Raw genomic sequence first — 21,130 nt, forward strand, 5'->3', positions numbered from 1 at the left:
GGTTTAACAAATTACAGCCCAGCTAATAACTGTAGTAGGAAAATCAATACTGTACGATAACTGCCTCTTCAGCACAAAGTAATACTACTTTGGACTCAAAGCATTCTTCTTGAGCCATCAACTTAAGTGCATTTTAATACATGAATCTTAAAAGAGGCTCTTGCTTTAATTGCTTTGTAATGCAAGTGTAAAGCTTATATTGGCTAGAATGCTCGTTCATATATCAAATGTGTTTCCTTTCTTCTACATAAAAGAAGGGTCAAAGGCAATTTAAATTGTAACTCCACAGGTCTGTGTCAGTGTGGGTGTCCCAGCTTGCCCAACTGAGGCTGGGGAAATAAGCCACGGTAGTTTATTTTCCATGTCACGCATGCCAGGAGATGAGCTTAATTACCCCCAGCAGTGCAGGTTGTCTTTTCATGCACCTGGGCAGGCTGGCTGGCTTGTTGCTGAGAGCAACAAGCCACTCTGAACCCATGAGCTGTTGTAGAGCCACCCTGGTTGGGTTTGCATGGCAAGCTGTGCTTCCAAGAATGATTATGCTAATCCCCCCAGCATGTAATCTCCCCTTGCATGGGCTGTGCAAGGTGGTTAACAAGCCACCTTGGCTTATTAACCACCCTGCGATTGGTACAGCCTGCTATAAGTACAACCTCACAACTTCTGCCCTTGTCAATAGATTTATTAGTAAAATGATTCTGAAACAGACTGAATTGAGCTACTTGCCTGGCAGAACTGTCCTATACATAAAAGCAAAATGTTGTTTAAGCCAAGGGTGTTTAAAGTGGTTAATGTCAAAGTGCCTTTGGACAAGGAACATGTACTGGAAAAGAGATCTGGTGGTGTAGGTGCCATAAGCTACGCCTTCATACAAGGATCCATCTGTAACTTCTTGCAGCAGAACTATAGACTTCTCCATGATTGTTAGGACTTGCTTAGTCCACAGGTATGCTTCCTGAAGATAACCTGGAAGAAGAAAGATTGGGATTATATTGACAATATAATACCTAAAAGCTATATGATCCATAAAATATGACCTTTTAAAATATGGATGTAAATTCACATATCCATTTGTGGCTGAGATTGCAAGTAAGCTATGTAAAATCCAAACTGACAGATGACAAAGAATTCATTATCCTTATATTGGTTAACATTTCCGCTTTCATCAAGGAAAACAAACAAACTCAAACATGAAACTAAATGCAAGGGCATGACCCATCCTCCTACATGTGTGTGCAAGTAACATGCTCTGAGCAGGAGTACCTACGTGCAGCCATGTTGAAGAGCATGTAAGTTGGCTGCAAGGGCTTCTGTAACATGTAATGCCCAGGCTCCTTGCCAGGTGATTCTACCTGGCCAATGACCAGAAGCTGAGAGTGAGTAAATAAAAACAGATCTTTGGTTTATGGTGGGCAGTGCAATGAGAAGATCAACTCAGTAGTGAAAAAAATGGTAAATTCCATACTAGGAACTATATGAAAATAAAAAGAGACAGTATTATAAGGTGTTTCTATAAATCTTTGGTGTGGCTAGATTTGAAATACTGGGCGGTTTTGCACGTAATGAAAAGCCATCATGGGTGAATTTCCTCATGGAGCTTTTCACGGACACCACCATTTTGAATATTCAAGCTTGTCATTATGAGCAAACCCAGTGCAGGGGGATTGTCTGGGTGGTTAACAAGCCAGGGGCTTTCTTACTTCAGAAAACAGAGGCTAACAGAAAATAAGACAGAAGTTTATAGCTCCAGCTATTGGGCGGTATAGAAATGCAATAAATAAATAAATAAATAAATAAAGTTATGTGTGACATGGAGAAAATGGACAGAGAAATGCCCTCCTTTCCTTCCTTGCTCATAATACAAGTGTACAAGCATTTGGCATTAACAAATTATTTCGTAGAAGATTCAGGCCAGAAAAGAAAAAATAATCTGACCCTGTTCAGATGACATGCTAAGCCACGGTGGTTAAGCATTTTGTGTTAAACATTATGGCTTAGAGAGTTCATGTGAAACATTCCTAACCATGGTGGCTATATAGCCACAGTTTAAACTTGCTCACTAACCATTGGCTGTAAAAGGGCTAGCAGCCTAACTCTAGCTTAGTGCGCTGACTGAACAGGCCCTATATCACATAGCACACAATTATCTTACGAATTCACAAGATATGGTGATGGTCACTTGCTTAGAGAGCTTTAAGAGGAGATAACACAAATTCTTGGAGGACAGGTCACACAACGTCTATTAGCCATGGCGACCAACAAGGAGCCTCTGTCTTAGAGGCAGCATGTTTCACTGGGGGACAGACAACAAGAGAGGGATTGTGCCTTGATTCTGTTTGTAGGCTACCTAGAAGCACCTGGCTGGACAATATCAGAAGGAGGATGCTGGACTAGGTAGACCTATGGCAGCCTTCCTCAACATGGCCACCCCCAGATCTGTTGGGCTACAACTTCCATCATCCTCCAGCCAGCAAACTGATTGGGGGATGATGGGAGTTGTAGACATCTAAAGGCCACCAGGCTGGGAAGGCTGAACTATGGTCTGATTCAGCAGAGCTGTACTTATGTATTTAAGCTAAAAATTCTGCTCTTACCCTAAGTGTTTTACAAGTATTTAGAATGCATCTTCTCTAGTGTAAAGAAATTGTTTGAAAGTTTTGAGAATTAAAGGCTAATATTCCTCTAGCAGCTAACTTATTCAATTACATTTCTCAGTTTAATATACTCGCAATCTAAATAGTGCAGTGACATTCTAAACTAAATGAATATAAGTGGAAGGCAGCCGCATTCTAGTTTGTGCCTGCCCTAATATACCCTTCCACTTGTTTGCATTAGATCAGCTTTTCCCAGCCTGTGGCTCTCCAGATATTTTGGATTACAATTCTCAGGATTCCTGACCACTGTGCATTCTGGCTTGGGATGATGGGAGTTGGAGTCAAGAACTTCTGGAGGTCACTAGGTTGGGGAAAGCTGCATTAGATGTTGCCTACAAACATGTATCAAGCAACTGTATCAGCTTCTGAAACTTTATTTACAACTGATTTAAATATGCTTTAAAAGAGTCTCTCCAATTGTTTAGCACATACCTTGATTCATTAGAACCAGGCTTCCTGCCAACAAGGCCACACAGTTGGTAGGCTGATGGTTGTGAAGGTATTGGAAACCCCATCCACGCCTATACGATGCTTCATACATATATCCTGAGGCGTTGGCAATTACTTCGAGAAACTTTTCCTGCTGAGACTTGCTAAGATAGTTGTACAAAAAATCATAAGCAGTGGCAAATCCAACCAGAGAGTGAGCAAGAGGGACTTCGTCCCATGGTGCATCCTTTACTAACCTGTCAAAGAGAAGAGAAGTGTCATGTGGATGGGGACCAACAAACTGAAGCTGAAGCTTGGCAAGATGGAAGCCCTATGGATGAGTGATTTCCGAGTCCAGGAGATAGGCTCACTGCCTGTTTCGGATGGGGTTACACTCCCTTTGAAAGATGAGGTTTGTAGTCTGGGGTACTCCTAGATTCAGCACTGTTGCTGGAGGCCCAAGTGGTCACGACATCTCAGAGTACTTTTTATCAGTTTCGGGTGGTTCGCCAGCTACACCCTCTCCTGGACAGGGATAGCTTGGCCATGTTAGCACAGGCATTCAAAATCTCAGGACTGGATTACTGCAGTGTGCTCTGTGTGAGACTGCCCTTAAAGTTGCTCTGGAAGCTGGAGCTAGTGCAGAATGCAGCAGCTCAGCTGTTGTCAGGAGCTGTCCCTTTTCAGCATGCATCTCCTTTTCTGAAGGAAGTGCACTGACTGCCTTTTCACTCCTGGGCCAGGTTTAAGGTTCTTGTACTAATGTACACAGCCCTAAACAACTTGGGACCAGGATACCCGAGAGAGCGCTTTCTCCCTTACCAATCTGCCTGGTCATTGAGGTAATCAGAAGGCATGCTCCAGGTGGTTCCACATGGACCTAGAGTCCAACTGTAGTCCACCAGGAGAAGAGCCTTCAGTGTGCCACCCCCTCTGCACCTACTGAAAAGATTGTCATTTTAGGAAGCCTTCCTTGAGTGACTGGTCACATTATTATTATTATTATTATTATTATTATTATTATTATTAAAAATCAGTTTTATCAGAACAGTGTTTCTTTTTTAAAATATTATTTTAACATGGAATCTTTATTCTGCTGTTTTGCAAATTTCTCTGAGTTGAGCATTATGACCTCCATAAACCTCTACCCAGGCTAAAGCACAGCAAGCTGAGCCTAAAATCTCTGTGTAGAATACAACCTTCTGTTGAATATATAAACTACTAAGTTAGGCCTTTAGGGATTGGAATCAGAGAAATAATATGGTTAAAAGTGTAGTAACTGTTTATGGATTTTTAAAGTCATGCTGGATTGGATTTCCATGTGTTCTAAAGTGATTGACACTTAGTACTAATAGTATATGGAGACATAGACTGTCCACTTTAACATTTTGTATCTACAAAAGCATACATGATCCAGCTATAGCACCTTTAAGTTTCATTAATTTCATCGGGTAAGACATAAGTTGCTTGGTTAACCCTCTAGACACTGACAGAAATGCTATTCATTTTGACTAGAACATGCTTAGTGCACAGAAAAAGCATGCATGGAAGACAATCAGAAAAAAGGAAAATGCTATCCATAGGTATGAGAGAGACACACTTACATCATATATGGCCAATAACAATATGGCCCTATTCAGAAGACACCTTAAACCAAGGCTTTAACCAAGGTGGTTAAGCCAGAAAGCTGGGCTGTGTTCAAAAAGCCTTATTCACCGTGGTTTAAAGCCATGGTTTATGGTGTCTTCTGAACAGGCTCTATACCAGTGTAAGTGAAATATGTAAACAAGATGCAAAGAATCTTGCAAAATCCTTATATGGGTGGGTAAGTGGACCATGGATTTAGAGCAAAAACTACCCATAAATGATTGTAGCTTCCCTTTTATGATAAGCAGACTATTTTAAAACTAGGAGTTGTATCCAGTTTTGCCCCTCCACTAACAAAAAGCTTGTGGAGGGTCCTGTGAAAGCAAAGGGAAGGGAAAGGTAATTTTCACAAAATCACCCTTTATTCCTCAGCCCCCAGCACTACCTCCCATGCTGTTCCAAAAGGTCCTCCAACCTTCTGGAGAAGATTTGGAGAGAAAGGGCAGGGAGTGGCAGAGGAGAAGGAGAAATCAACATCTCTTCAAAGAGCCTTCTGTCAGCAAAAGGGACAAATCTGGATACAATCCATAAATCCTTTACAAAAGTAAAAGGTAGGAAGAACAGTAAGTTTTGTCATTTTATTAATATTCATATTAGCTGTCCAGTATGCTCGCACATCATAAAACACAAATATTTTATATCTACATAAAACCTTTTAAGACTCTAGTTCTTTAAAATGTACTACTGTAAACCACGATGCTATGATGAAAAGGAACTATACATACATTCAGACTGTGGAGTCATTTATTTGCCTCCAGGATGTACTACTGGATCACTGATGTCATGCTCGAAGAAACAATGCTAAGCACAGCCATACCAAAGCATTACATCTACATGCAAAAAAGGGTGTTTTTGTTGTTATTTTGCCAAAACATCCTCCCTAGATGAACAAACTCAAATGAATTTAGTACGTTCTAGCTTTGATTAAACCTTTTACCCATCACCTCCATATTAATTATGCCATAAGGCATATTCACGGACCTGAGCAACGCCGGGCATATCAGCTAGTTAAGTATATAAAAGGCAGTATCACAGAAATCAGCCCATGTCAGCTACTTCTGGTTAAATGTGGAACTACTCCACATTTTTCATGAACGACTGCCCAGAAACATTCCATGTTTATCAAGAAGCAAATATTTTAAACCATACAAAGTTATCCGCAATAAGCTCAGCATTTAGTGAAGCATTAATTGCTTATTTTCTGTACTTTCATTTTGCCAAAATTGTAACCCCACACAGGCACAAAGTATAGATGAGGGATTGCTGAACACATGTGAGCTACTAGGGAGAATTTCACTCTTTGTTCAATCAATCAGTCTCTTTGCAAAGTGGAAAAAAAAACCCCACCTTTGGACATGCAATAGACTTAAACTAGATATTTCCTTTAAGGAAAAGCAAAGAAGCTTGAAAATTCTAATTAGAGTATTTGACTAGTGACATGAGTAAAGAGACATGCTTACTTCTTTTCCAGTGCTGTCGCTACAAGACCAGGAATGCACAAACAAGTAAGCAGTAGTGTGGAAGAGCTTGCAACCTTTTGAGTTGATTGGTGAAAAATATAAAAGCAGTTTGAACAATTTGTAGGCCTACATGCTTATGCTCTGAAAAGCCCTAAATCATCTCAATTTGCACAGGTATTTGACTGCCACCCTTTGAATCTTGCATCTTTGCATAAAAACAGACATGCTGGATCAGACCAAGGGTCCATCTAGCCCAGCATTTTGCTCACACAGTGGCCAACTGGCTGTCAGAGGAAAACCCACAAGCAGGACATCAGTGCAACAGCACCCTCCCACTCATGTTCCCCAGCAACTGGTATACATAGACATGCTGCCTCTAATACTGGCGGCATGATGCATATGCCTGATACTATAGCCATCAGGACTAGTAGCCTGCTTCTGATACTGGCACACCACCTCTGATGCTATAGCTATCAGGACTGGTAGCCATTGATAGCCTTCTCTTCCAGGAATTTGTCTGATCCTCTTTAAAACCACCCACATCTGTGGCCATCACTACATCTTGTGGTAGGGAATTCCATAGTTTAACTATGCACTCTGAGAAGTGCTTCCTTTTATCTATCCTGACTCTCTCACCAATCAGCTTTATGGAATAACCCTGCTTTCTAGTACAATAAGTACACTCTCTCCACACCAAACATAATTTTGTGCACCTCTTTCATGTCTCCCTTTACTCTTTTCTTTTCTAAGCTGAACAGCCCAGATGCTGTAAAGTTACCTAAGTTTCTCCAGCCCCTTGATCATTTTAGTTGATCATTTTCTGCATTTCTCTAACTTCACAATATTCTTTTTTAGGTGCAGCGACCAGAGCTAGTATTCACCATTAGGACAGAGAGACGAGCAGAATTAAGAAAAGAGGTAGGCAGGAAGAGGGCACAAACCACAAAATAGAATTTGCTACGTGTTAAAGATCAGAATGTATACATTTTTACCTCATAATCTGTGAGACAGCCAATGATGCTGGTGGATAACTCACATGAAACCACCTCACATTCTGTAAAACAAAACAGAGTTGGACTGCCTGTGTCTAGCTCTGTCTCTCTTTCCTTTAACACCCTTCTTTCATAAACAAGACCTTGGTTGCTACTTTAGTATCAGCTGCTAAGATTATTTGTTTTCTGTGTGCCTTTACCCCTCAGCCTATAATATATAGCCCATTCCACAGTCTGTTTTTTTGTTTCCATATCAAGCCCCCACAAAAGAGTAATCAAAAACATTACTTGTGGTTTCCAAACGATTTGGTTCTAAAGTCAGGTTTGCATACTTTTCTTCCAGAAAAACTTGCCACTTCCTCTAGCTTTTTCAAGTAAACCAAGGGTGCAAGCCTGTGTATGCTTGGACAGAAAAAGTCCCACTACTCTCAGCATTCCCCAGCCAGCCATGCACCTTAAGACACTAAACACAGGTCAGTGAAATGAGTCACAAATCTTGGAAACTCTGGTTAGTCTATTATATATTGGCAAACTTTGCTCGGTTCCCACTGCACTTTGTGTTTTGGCCTCCTCGGCATTCATTTTCATTGAAGCATTTCCTTTGATGACATATGGATAAAAGCTGACATTGCCTTGCATCGTATAACAGCTCTGAAATCAGGTTCTGCTTTTGACTTCAAGCATAACTCCCCACAAACACACATTGGAACTACATGGGATGCAATTAATTACTTGGGCATTATTGATTCTTTATGGCATTTAAAATGCTGTCAACAAAATAAAAACAATCTCAAGGCTTTGTTGGATATTTATTACAACTGCCAAGCTCCCAGCTGGGCTGCTTCATCCATACATTATTTTCCTACACAGATTCCACTACATAAAGAAATCACACATATACCATATATGAGAACGATAACGCCAGTCTTCTCCCTGAGAAGATTAACAGGGAAGTGGAACAACAGGTCACCACATAGGTTTCACTGTGAACTAAAGAATTTTTGGCACAGGGAAGAACCAAAGCACACAATCCACTATCTATATTCTGCTGAAGTTATAGAGCAGCTCAAAGACAGAAGTAGATAACACTGAAATGTACTTTATCTATGCAGGTTTCATCTAAATAATTTTATGCAGAAGATGAACAAATGGTTGTCTTTAATCCCAAGACAAAGTATCAAGCACAAGTTGATTCAAATGTACAAAGACTAAGCACAATTTAAAATTTATTGAAAACTAAAATTATCTTCATAGCATATAGCCCGATGACTTCTACCAGAGAAACTAACCACCAGTCTTGCAGCAGTCCATCCGGACACCCTTAAAAAGCAACAAGAAGAAAACCTTAAAGTCTGGTGAATCGTTTTGGTAAGATGGGACTTCAAAAATCTGTCAACCAGGTGCTCAGTTTCTTAAACACTAGTTGGACCGACTACCCACTTTTGCCTGAAATGTAACAAAGTAACACTAGCTGCCGGCAGCCTGAAGAAAGCCATATACATAATTGAAATAAATGTATACATAATAAATATTTCAGGCATTTGTAGAGATTTATCTACAAAATAGAATCTGCAATGTATTCATGCAAAAATATGTGTTTTATATTCTAAATATATAGTATAACTGCATTTATCTCACTGTCCTGAGGGTCATGGAATGTATGCAGCAACTGGTACGTAAAACAATTTACAGAGGGTCAGTCACATTAGACTGTTGTAGCAAAAACAATTAGTCTTGTAGCACTTTAAAGACTAATAAATATGTTTGAGCATAAGCTTTTGTGGACTACAGTGTGTGTCATCAGATGCCTGAAGATGCATCTGATGAAGCAGACTCTAGTTCACAGAAGCCTTTTTCTTCAAGATGTCACGAGATGTTTTGGTATATTTTGGTATATTACAAGCTCTAAAGAAGCTACAAAGCTAGAAAGTATGGTGAAGCTACAAAGTATACTTCTTAGAGGTCCATAAGTTGGGGTGGCCGACTTATGGACCTCCAGATATTGAAATAAGAACAGAAGAGGCCTGCTGGGTCCATCTAATCCAGCATTCTGTTCACACAGTGGTCAACCACCTGCCCACGGGAAATCCACAAGCAGGACATGAGTGCAACATCACTCTCCTGCCCATGTTTCCCAGCAACTGGTGTACATACTGTAGGCATACTGCCTGTGATATTAGAAGTAGCATATACCATGTTGTTGGACTGCAACTCCCATCATGCTTCACCACTGGTTATACCCCACTGGCTGTGGGAAAACAACTAGCTAGAGCTGATGCGAGTTGCATCCAACAACATCTGGAAGGCTACAAGTTGCCCACCCCTGATTTAGAAGATTTAAAATCATGTTTTACTTCAGAATTTACTTCTGGCAAAACTGTAGGAAAGAAATGCAAAAGGAATAGCTAAAGGCATAAAAACAGAGTGAATGGAATAAGTAAACTTGGGAAGTTGGTGCCTGCAGAAGTTAACTGATGAGGTCACTGAGTGACCAGGCAGTCTTGTGGGTTGAGGGTTAGACTTAGTGGCACATTTTCCAACCACTGCAATTGTGGGGATTGCCACCAGGACATTTAGGATATGTACATTGATACTCTGTGTAATACAGCATATTCTTCATACAACAACGTCCATAGAGTCAGCCAGAATGCAACTGCAGAGGCTTTCTTGGATTGTATGAACAAGACCAAAGGATGTATCTCATGGGTGGGCAACTGGTGGCCCTCCAGATTTTGCCTACAACTGTTATCACCCCAACCACTCAACTGCTCTTAGATTCACTACAACCCCAAAGTGATGAACAAGAGATTGCTAAGAGCTCATTTTATAATTGTGTCTTGGGATGATGAAATTGCAAGCAAAAAGAACCGTGTGTGTGTGTGTGTCCGTCCATCTTTTCAAAGAATAGCACAAACAGCAAATGTAAAACCAAGGGTACAAGAAAGATATACTAGCATGCTCATTTCTAAGTCTTCCAATGTGTTTCAAACACAGAGATTCTTCCACAGGGGAATTTACTCAACAATTAGGGGTGGAGGAGAAATAAGTGTCCTCCAACATAGATAGAACTGATGCAAATATTTCACAGTTGTAGGAAACAAACAAGAACAAGGATGAAATGACATTTGCATTTTGCTGGTTATAAAGAAACTGCTCTCCAAGCACAGCTAGGGGGAGTTTGCATTAGATCTGATTGTTTGAAAACTATTGAATAATTTTCCCTAAGGAAACATTGTGCTTGCAACACATTTGATTCTGTCTAGTAGCACCTCTTCTGCCTAAACACAACTTCACCATCAGTTTGGAAACAGAAGCCTCTATTATCTCTACTTTCTTCTACCTCTTTATGAACAAAACATTAAAGTCATAAATAGGAACAATTTCTTTGTGCATCTAGAGTTTTGTCTTTTCAGTCATTCTGCTCTTGATAAAGCTCACCTTCTGGTTGTTACTTTTCAAAGTGATATCATACCTTGTCAATGTAGTAGTGACACTCAGGTATCACAATCCTTCCCTTCAATTAAGTATAACAACTTCCTTGATAGACGAAGAAAGGAAGCTCTTGAAATTATTGTTGTTGCATCATGTATCACTTAATGTTAAGCTTTCCTTTAATCTTTTCATAGGAAGGAGATTAGATGTTTTCTAGAGTACTTAATGGTTGTGGTAGTGGTGGGGATTATCTGAGAATATAATCAAGCTCTGAAAACAAAGGTAAATAATTGCTACTACACAAGTGATAAAAGGTTCATCTACTTTCTGGTAACAATCCACTCAACTCACATATTCTGGTACAATTTCACTGACTTTAAGAAGTCACTCAAGAGAAAAAGGGGCAGGTTGATTGTATCTATAACACTGAGCCAGAGATGATGACATGTAGCTAAAAGTGGTCAACCATTCACTATGGTTGAGCAGAGGTGGGTTACAGTTTAAGTCAAGTGCTGCTTTGTACAGTGGCCTTTCCTAACCTGGTGCTCTCCAGATGTATTAGACCACAGCTCTTATACTCCCTAGCCAACATGCTGGGAAAAGCTGCTTTAGAGTTACCACAGTTGCTAGGTAATTAGGAGTTTTAACTGTTGACCAATTTTTAAATACTTGAAAGTAGCAAAACCAGCAACCTTGACAGCAACTTTCAGCAATGACTCTTACTGTTCCTACAGTGTCCTATTCCCACCATCCAGTTTTATATAATAAAATGCAGTTGTTAGAAGTTGTCTTTACAGAGGTCAATAAAATGATATTAAAATACAATAAAATAGATTTGTAAAAATGGTAAGGCAGGCAGATATAAATTAAGTAACTGTCCTTTAAATGCACCTGAAGAAGAAGAAAATAGTCTTCAGGCACTTAAAACGAAACTAGGAAAGAGCAAGGATCCATATCTGTAGTAACTTAATTCTTCACTGCAATTCCATCATACCTTGAATGTCAACTTCAGGAACAATTATGGGATTTTCAAAGAGCAGGCATTGCTCAAAAAATAGACAAAACAAGAAGACAAAATATTATTTATGTTCTTTTTCACTTTTTCTAAGAAGGAGAAGGACATAATATAAATAAAAAAAACCAAAACCTGAACAATTTCAAGGTGTCTACTGCATTGTTAAAATGCTCACGTTTTAGGTTTTATGTGTAGAATATCTTTCCTTTAGCTGGAATATCTGTGTATGCCACCACAAGCATCATACAAAATTCACTGACGCAACACAGAATTTAAAATATAATTCTGTCATATTTTGCTTTATTGCAGACCTGAATCTTAAAATTACAGGGTGTTGCTTGTTACTTGAGATAACATCTTTAGCGCCAATATCATCACAGTGGAAATCAAGAGAACCCGAACATATTGCTGAACCAATCAAGCTGCCAATAAAACTTCATGAGAAAGCCAGATGTGAAACATTCCATCTACTGCAATGAATCCCACTGTGATAAATAGAACCTTCAAAAACAAAACAAAAACAGCCCTTGCTTTCTTAGAAGTTTAAAATCAGTGGGGTTATGCGAACACATTCATAAAAAGGAAACATTTTCTCTCAGACCCAAGCAAGCGAGAGGGACACTTTCCTAGGGAGGACACTTCGCCGTTTGAACCACTAGAGCTACACCAGGATCTCATAAAGCTGATATACTTGAGCAGGTGTTACATTTGTACAACACAAGGTGTTCAGGCCCGTTGTGGCAATGTCTTTATTTGCAACCCTCTGGTAGGAACTTGAAATATCCAGAATCTGTGACCCTATCTCACCGTTTTGTGGGAACGTTACCTAAAGCCCATCAAAAGTGAGTGAGAATGGGAGCGTTCCTTTGTACTTTTGTCCACATTGCTCCTCCTAACCACACTGCTTCACAATTCCATACAGCTTCATAGCTTGGGACTGCATGACACACTTTACATCCCATGTCTTATCTCTTCAGTACATGGGAAGCTGTTCACATCTAGCCTACGTAAAGATGCCAATCAAGCAAAAGTTTTAATTTCATTTTTTATGTTTTTGTGAAATTGCTATATCTCTGTCCCTTCAAATCTCAGCTCAAAATCCACATTTTCTACAAAAACCTGTCTTCTTTTCCAATCTTCACCCGCAACCTAAGCAAACTCTCACAATGCAATCCTATGCTTCTTTACCCAGAAGTAAGTCCCACTATGTTTAATGGGTGTTATTCCCAAGTAAATGTGTTTAGGACTGCAGGTTTTGTACATGTAAAAGCATTTGCTCGTGTTCATCCCTTGTTATACTTCCCTTTCCCTCTCTTCCATTGTGTCTTTCTCCTTACTGTAGCTTGTAAACTGCTTTGGATTTAATGCTGCTTTGTGGATGGCACTGTTGTTATTATTGCGATGATGATGAAAATGATACAACATGTGCTGGTTCCCAACGTGGGGATACACTACAATAGCCTATAACGGACAATATAGACCAGTAAAATATACTCTATTTAAAAACAGGCAGCCAAAGAGGCACTTAGTGGGAAAGTATATACCAAGCTCAACAACTAAAAAAATCAATTTCAAATGCAAGCTACACAAGCAGAAGATAGGATTTCAAGCTACACTGCAAGTGCAAGAAACAAAACATTATTCAAATCAATGAGATGCTTTATAATACAAGTGATTCAACCTAGATAAAGTAAAAGAAAACAAATATTACTTTCACTCTTTACAGTAATGGCATTCTAATGGCCCAATGACTGGAATCAGGGCTCGGAGATTATTTTGTTACAGCTGGCTTCAGTAAGCATGTTTAAGGTGGAAATCAGACTTAAGAGCAGAAGTCGGGTTCTAGCTACAAAGCACACAGAAAAGTTCACATCTGAGCACTATCATGGCCTAATTTTTCTCTCTTCCCATTTCATCTATTACCCCAAATTTCAACATTTCCTGTTCCACACTTGCTGAAAGACTTGCATAATTGGGTACTTTACAAAAGAACAGTTCAGTGGTGAACTGTGCCTGAGGGGAAGGCAGGGGAAATACCTGCCTGAAATCCTGGAGAATCACTGCTAGTCAGTGTCGACAATACTGGACTAGATGGACCAAGTCTGAGCTTCTTATGTACCTACAACCAGTTGTTGTGAAATAACAGCCCTTCTGAAAGTAGCTACTCATAGGCTCAGTTCAGACAACACATTTTTCAATGGTGGTTTAAGAACTCCACAGTGGAGTTTCTACACCACCATTGAGAAATGTGTAGTCTAGCAGGAAAACTCCACCCCACGGTAGAGGTGATTTTTTTAAAGAAAACACTCCATGCTGAATATCCATGTGGTACAGGGGAGAGTTCCTTCACAACCGTTTTGTTGTGGGTTGTGTGGAGGGTTCCATGGAATTTCCCATTGCATTGAGTGGACTTTTCCCACTGCCTAGAGTTCTCTGGCAAGAGCAGTGAAAGGAGCAAGCGCCACTCTAGGAGTTGCCGGGATTGTTTTTTTTGCAGCAATGGCTGATGCGATACCATTGGGAGGAACAGGGGAGGAGAGAGGGCGAAGGAACTGTCAATCAAACATCGCATTGTCTTTTACTCAACTCCATGGTAGCCCACAGTCACACAACGGTGGAGTTAGAACATGTGGTGTGGTGAGTACCCCCTACAAACTCAACCATTGAGTGGAGTTTTCCCACTGTGTAGAGAAATGTGTTGTCTGAACTAAGCCATAAGTTACGTAACATTAACTACTAAATCAGTAATATGGGTTTCCCCATTCCTCACCTGACGTGCGATTACTTGCAATAAGTTATGGTCATGGAATAGTTTTGTTATGCTGAACCACTCATGATGCAGCAAAAATAAATAAATCATTATATCCCAACAGATCTGAGTTAAAGATTTTAAAATGAGATTAATTGGGTTACTATGTATGCTGAAATTATTTTAAATGATTATTAAAATAATTATTAGAATACAAAATCCTTTAAAAGTTACAAAGTAGCCTCATATGGCTCAGAAACAAAAGTATTAGCAACTGAGAATGCAAAACATTTATAATTGTCCAACTGAAGTGTGAGTTTCCATGGAATAATCCAGAACATGAGCAAGGACTTGCTATGACTCATTTAAGTGTAAATCTGATTTTTGTAGGGACATAATTGAGGACAATATACCAAAGCATATGCAAGTGAGAGATAACAGCCCTTCCTGGCTGCTAATTACCTCAAAAGTGCTGTTTGCAGTAAAGAGTACTCTGAAGGAAAATAGCTGTCAAGTAGGGGCAATTTTCAGCAGAAAACAGATATGTGACCCTGATGTGGATTGGGCATATGTTCCAAACTGGGTGCCTAAAGCTGCTTTTTCTCTGAAAAAGAAGTATCTAGCTTAAGCAAGTGTAGTTTGGAAAAAGCTATAGCAGCCATCTGTCGTTGGTGTTTTGGGTATCATCTTTGAAAAATGCCTGCCCCTGAAAACAAAACTAGGAAAGGACGTCAGAACTTTCAACCTTGAGTAAGTAACTTGCTTACTCTTCAAATAAATTAGATTTGAACAGATTTGTACAGTAAAAACAAAGACAAAAATCTACCAACTAGGCTGAGCAGCCATTCTTTCCATGTAATCTTTGGCCATGTTGATGGCTTCCACGTTCTCTGGATAAAGGATGCAGAACATCGCCAGGGCACCCAAATTGTTGCCGTAAATTTCATTCCACCGAGCACTGAAGTCCTTGGGGTCCCAGGGAGGAAGGTACTCCAAAGGATTTGATAGCATGATCTGTACAGCTTCAATCAACCGAGCTGCAATGTGTTGGTGTGTAGTGGCTGCCTTCAATTGCAAATCCTGCATCTCTTCTCTGGAAAAGTAGAGCATTGGGTAACTATCGTAGCTGGCATTGATGAAAGGAACCACGGTACTTGGATTGTCGTCAGTGCTGTAGACTAGTGCGAAGCAAACCATATGTATGAAAAACACACTAGGAGCCCCCCGTGTGTAAGTCCTCATTGTGGCATTAGAGCTCCAGGTCTCAATGGCAGCCGAACCATCTTTGAAGGAGCCTAGGTAGCAAAAACAAGAGGGGAAAGGTTATTAATCTCAAATCAGAGGAACAATGGCTGGAACGATTGACATGAAAAACTGATGGGATGTGTAGGGAATTGAAATCCTAACTCTTGTCTAACTTGTTTGAAGACTCAAATGCTAAAATATAGACAACTGACCTATAAGTTGTTCCCACTCAAATTAGAAATTCCCACTCGAATTAGAAGTTTATATATATCTCACAATAAAAAGGAGGATGTGTGTCGGTCAGCACCACAGCAATCACGATTGTAAAACCTAGACCCTTGAAATTTGGTATGCATACTAAGGGCACCCTGAGGATGTGCACCTCATGGTTATTTTTTTTTTAAAAAATGTGTTAATTAATTTAAATTAATTTAAATGTGTCTGTGTATTTAAAACCTGGAGTAACAACCTTCAGTCACTAGGTAGTAGACTTTCGCAAGCAGCATATAGCTTTGCATTTGATACAGTTCGAAGCCATTGGAGATTAGAAGGCCAAGGGATAGAATTATATTATTATTATTATTATTATTATTATTATTATTATTATTATTATTATTATTATCCCACCTTTTGCCCAATACTGGGCCTCAAGGCGGCCTTACAAAGTTTAAAACATACATTGTAAAACCTAGGAAAAGAATTGTGAAAACACACACACGTTTAAAATACACAAGAAAATTATAAGTCATTAACATAGATGGAGGACCAAATTACTCTCCAAAGGCCTGCTGGAACAAACAAGTTTTAGCCTGCTTTCGAAATAATAGAGCTACCATCTCCTCCCCTGCTATGGGGCGGACACCCACCCACCCACCCCCGCCTCAGAGGAATGAAGTGGGTAAACTTGTCCCTCAAGGGGCCATGTGGATACCAGCAGGAGGGCCTTCACTCAGATAAGGCAGGAGCAATGTGTTCCAGCTGAAAAAAAATGCTTCCTATGGGGGATAACAACTTGTGCAAAGCTGGGTCCATTGACAGTTAACCTCAAGTCTTTGCACTGCCTAATTTAGCACTTGATATCTTTAAACAGCATCCTATGCACCACTCTTTGTGCTTACATACTAAATGCTTTTGCCCAAATATATGCAGTTCTTAAAGGCCCTCGAGAACAAAGAAATCCTAATAGGTAGGCGACGGGGACACATGCAGGCAGGGCAGTTATGCGGCATTAGTATGCCGGGCAGCTGCTCCACTAGGGCTAATGCTGGCATAATGCTGCCATGCTCAACCAGCAGCAGACAGCAACAATAGCGGTACAAATAAAAGCAAATCTTGCAACTCTGAAAGGTACTCCCACAACATCTTTGTAAACTCTATCACCACCTACCTATCATAACGCTAAAACAGAAAATGTTCCCTCCACTATCCATACATGAAAGGAATCAATCAATTCATTATACCAACACATAGCGTGTAACCACGAAGCCAGAAAGATACCACAGAGCCTCCCCAATGGATGGTGGTTTTTTCTACTATGGGTAGAATGCAGGCATGGGGAACCAAACAAAGCCTGGAAGATTTGTTCCACCTTCACACAGACAAATAATACAATATTGTACAGCACTCTGTATTGTCTCCATTTGAGGGGAAGCAGCATTTGACAGGGGAGTGGGAGAAGGCAGGCACATGGCAGAATAAAAGCTCACAGCAGGCACCACTGTGGGCTGCCTGGTAGTTTGGTGGGAAAGGGAAATGCAAGGGAAACAGGAATAGAAGGTCTGAGTACCACACTGGTGGGACATGAATATGACTTCCATAAAAGTACAACTTGCCTTTGGTACTACTGGCAAGGAACTTCTGATGTACAAAGTGAGTGTTGTAGCCTCCTTCTGTGCATTCTGATGCATGAGATCTGTGTTCCCTGATGTGAGATTTTTGTGTAGCGCTAGCACTGGCTGCAGAGTTAGTTGGAATACTAACTTTATCATGGCTGTGGGGACAAGGAAGGAGGAGTTTTATAGTAATACCAATGGGAGTGTTTTAAGTTACACTAGTTGCAAGTGTAACATAATAACACTACTGGGGTAGGTGTTGCAGGTGTACCATTGCAGATGTAATATTATAACATTATTAGGGTAGAATTTTTTCCTGAGTAAGCATAAGCCTCGTGTGACGCAGGGCAGTAAAGCAGCAGTTTCTGCAGCTGAAACTCTCCCCACGGCCTGAGTTCGATCCCAACGGAAGCTGGTTTCAGGCAGCCGGCTCGGGTCAACTCAGCCTTCCATCCTCCTGAGGTCGGTAAAATGAGTACCCAGTTAGCTGGGGGAAAGGTAATAACGGCCGGGGAAGGCAACGGCAAACCACCCCGCTATAAGGCCTGCCAAGAAAACGTCAGCAAAAGCTGACGTCCCTCCAAGAGTCAGTAATGACTCAGTGCTTGCACGAGAGGTTCCTTTCCTTTCCTAAGCATATTATGCCAATGACTTCCACCTTTTTTTCTGCCATAATTTCCCCCACTACTTTGTACCCCTGTACTGGTGGAATCTTGGTGGGTTAATGGTTACACGGGTGGTAGTCTTTTGCCTGCCAGTACATGGTTATCTCTTTGCATTGAGTGGCATTGTGCTCTCATATGGCAGTGTGATTTAAGAGAGATCTGATCCCACCCTTTGCAGGTAACCAGGTAAGTTCTAATATACAGAAATGTCTAATTAATTAAGCACAACTAAATACTCAACTTTTTTTTAAAAAAAATCTCAATGTTCAAAATAATGAGGATTGCCTAATGTGAAACACTATGCAGCTTGCAAAAGGGAGGAGGGGAGGAAGAGAGAAAGAGAGAGAACAGCCAAGACTGTGAATGTTGGATTGGCTGATGTTCACAGCTGCAGAGTAAAGGATTTGGAATGTGGGAGGTTTGTGCAGGGGTCATTTGGAATAGTGTATAACGCCTCCGGTTGTGACACGTCTTCATTAAAAGAAGAGGGGGAAAACAGCAGAATAGAATCCTGGAAATGTATTTGAAATAACTGGCCTTTAGGGCATGTGAATTTTTTCCTATTAGGTTAAAAGAAGCTTTCCATTTTGCATGTGGAGATTTACAGCCTGACACTTAAAAAGCTGAACGTTAAATAAAAGTGTATATTTTCCCAACTGCACGCCTGTTTTAAAAGGATTAAAAATGGCAAACTCTACATGAAAGTAAGAGAAAAAAGACTGCTTAAATATAGACGTTAGTTCCCCACCCACCTCCCTTTCAAAATTACCAAGCATCTCAACCTAGGTCTTAGATAAAACAGGGTAGGTTTTCTTAGAGGAAAGTCAGAGAATTCCTGAAATTCTCAAGAGGGGAAAGGTTAGAGAATGCAAGTCCAAGATAGATGGATTTATGTAAATAATGAACAGTAGTTTTCAATTACTAAAACCAGAAGTAGGCTGAGGGCAAAAAAATGGCATCCAAAACCTACCATGCGATCATTCTTTTCCTGAGGAAAACCTATTTCATAAGTTTCAGAAAATGGGAAAAGCATGTAAGAAGCTAAAATAAACATGAGCCACACACAGTGACCTGATTTTCCAGACTAAAGGGCCAAAAATTAGACTAATAAATTAATGTCTAACTACAGGAATAAGATTTTAAACAAGAACTTTACACAAATAAATGGACTGCCTGTTGCATGCTTATGGAGGGTTGACTAGAATCCTAAAAGCCTGATCTAGTGGAAACAACTGTATATTACATAGTTAGAAGATAGGATATGTGTAAGAGTATTTCCTTTCATGAGATAAGCCTAAACGTTGTCAGAGATGTTCTTTTAGATATTATGAACAATCTTACACTTGGTGCCATGATATGTTCTGAATATTTTCTGTTCATTTTAAAAATAAAATTCAATGAACAAAAAACCTACGGTTTATAAAACAACGTTAAGGCCGTACACTTTCCCACCAAGCACCAAAAAGCGGGGAAATTGGGAGTTAAGGCTCGCCAGCCTTAACGCCACATCCTCCCTAAGGAGGCAGAAAGTACCAGTGAAATTCTCATTCTGCCAAAGCAGATAAACCATGAGGACAGGATGGAGAATAGGATATGCAGAGGTGACTGTGGGGTTGTGGAAAACTGATGATGGACAACTTAGAGCCACCTACTTCTTTTTTTTGTTTAGAGCAGCCCTTCCCCAACCTGGTGCCCTCCAAAGGTGTTGGACTGCAACGATCTATCATTGCAAGTCAGTATGTCCCATGGTCAGGAATGCTGGGACAGCAGGATGGGGAACGTAGGGGGGCGCCTCCAGGCAAGCCCCCCACCCACCCCGCTTACCTGCTCTGTCGTCGTTGGGCCCGGGCTTGAACTGAGCACCCTGGTGCACCTGGAAGCAAGGCCACACTTGCAGCCTTGCTTCTGGGTGGACCCAGGGGCTCAATTCAAGCCTGGGCCAGGCGACTATGGAGCAGGTAAGAACACCCCCCCACACACACTGGCCCCTTACCTGGACCTGCTGCCACCGCTGCACAAAGTGCGGCAGCTCCAGCCAACCCCCTTCTGCCTGGCCCCTTACCTGGAGCTGCCACTGCACAAACTGTTGCAGTGGCAGCTCCAGGCAAGCCCCCCCCCGCACCCCACCACTTGCCTTCTCCGTCATGGCCTGACCCGTGCTTGAATCGAGCCCCTGAGTCCACCCAGAAGCAAGGCTGCAGGTGCGGACTTGCTTCCGTGTGGACCAGGGCACTCGATTCAAGCCGGGGCCCAGCGACAACGGAGCAGGTAAGTGGGATGGGCTGGGGTGGGGGCTTGCCTGGAGCCGTTGCTGCAGTTTGTACAGCAGTGGCAGTGGGTCTAGGTAATGGCCCAGGCAGGAGGGGGGTGCTTACCTGCTCCATCGTCCCCAGGCCCAGGCTTGAATTGAGCTTCTGGATGGACCAGGGTGCTCAGTTCAAGTCCGGGCCCAGTGACGATGGAACACGTAAGTGGGTTGGGGCTTACGTGGCAGCAGGGCCAGGCAGGAGGGGGTGGGGTTTCTTACGTGCTCCGTCGTCGCAGTCCAACACCTTTGGAGGGCACCAGGTTGGGGAAGGGCTGCTCTAAACAAAAAAAGAAGTAGGTGGCTCTAAGTTGTTCGTCATCAGTTTTCCACAACCCCACAGTCACCTCTGCATATCCTATTCTCCATCCTGTCCTCATGGTTTATCTGCTTTGGCAGAATGAGAATTTTACTGGTACTTTCTGCCTCCTTAGGGAGGATGTGGCGTTAAGGCTGGCGAGCCTTAACTCCCAATTTCCCCGCTTTTTGGTGCTTGGTGGGAAAGTGTACGGCCTTAACGTTGTTTTATAAACCGTAGGTTTTTTGTTCATTGAATTTCATGGCTTTTTGTAAAGGATAACGATCCCTTTCCTCTTTTAAATGCAGTTACTGTAGTATGGCTCCTGCAGCTTTCACTGTTGTGATGAAAAGGAGATTTCACCAGGTTCTCCATATATACAAATGACACCTGCTGAAATTCCCTTT

General features: G+C 41.2%; 1 protein-coding gene across 1 annotated transcript in view; it reads right to left on the reverse strand.

Annotated features, from left to right (window-relative positions):
* Nucleotides 1-627: 627 nt before the first annotated feature.
* The window catches only part of LOC134397795 (dermatan-sulfate epimerase-like), a 38,546-nt gene continuing 18,043 nt past the window's right edge, over nt 628-21,130 (reverse strand). The window contains exons 2-4 of the mRNA XM_063124758.1: nt 15,205-15,673; nt 3,087-3,340; nt 628-966 (exon numbers count right to left, since the gene is read on the reverse strand). Coding sequence (XP_062980828.1) covers nt 719-966; nt 3,087-3,340; nt 15,205-15,620 — 918 coding nt within the window. The 5' untranslated portion in view covers nt 15,621-15,673 and the 3' untranslated portion in view covers nt 628-718. The remainder of the gene's footprint in view (nt 967-3,086; nt 3,341-15,204; nt 15,674-21,130) is intronic.

This window comes from Elgaria multicarinata, chromosome 4, assembly GCF_023053635.1.
Source record: "Elgaria multicarinata webbii isolate HBS135686 ecotype San Diego chromosome 4, rElgMul1.1.pri, whole genome shotgun sequence".
NCBI classification, from domain to species: domain Eukaryota; kingdom Metazoa; phylum Chordata; class Lepidosauria; order Squamata; family Anguidae; genus Elgaria; species Elgaria multicarinata.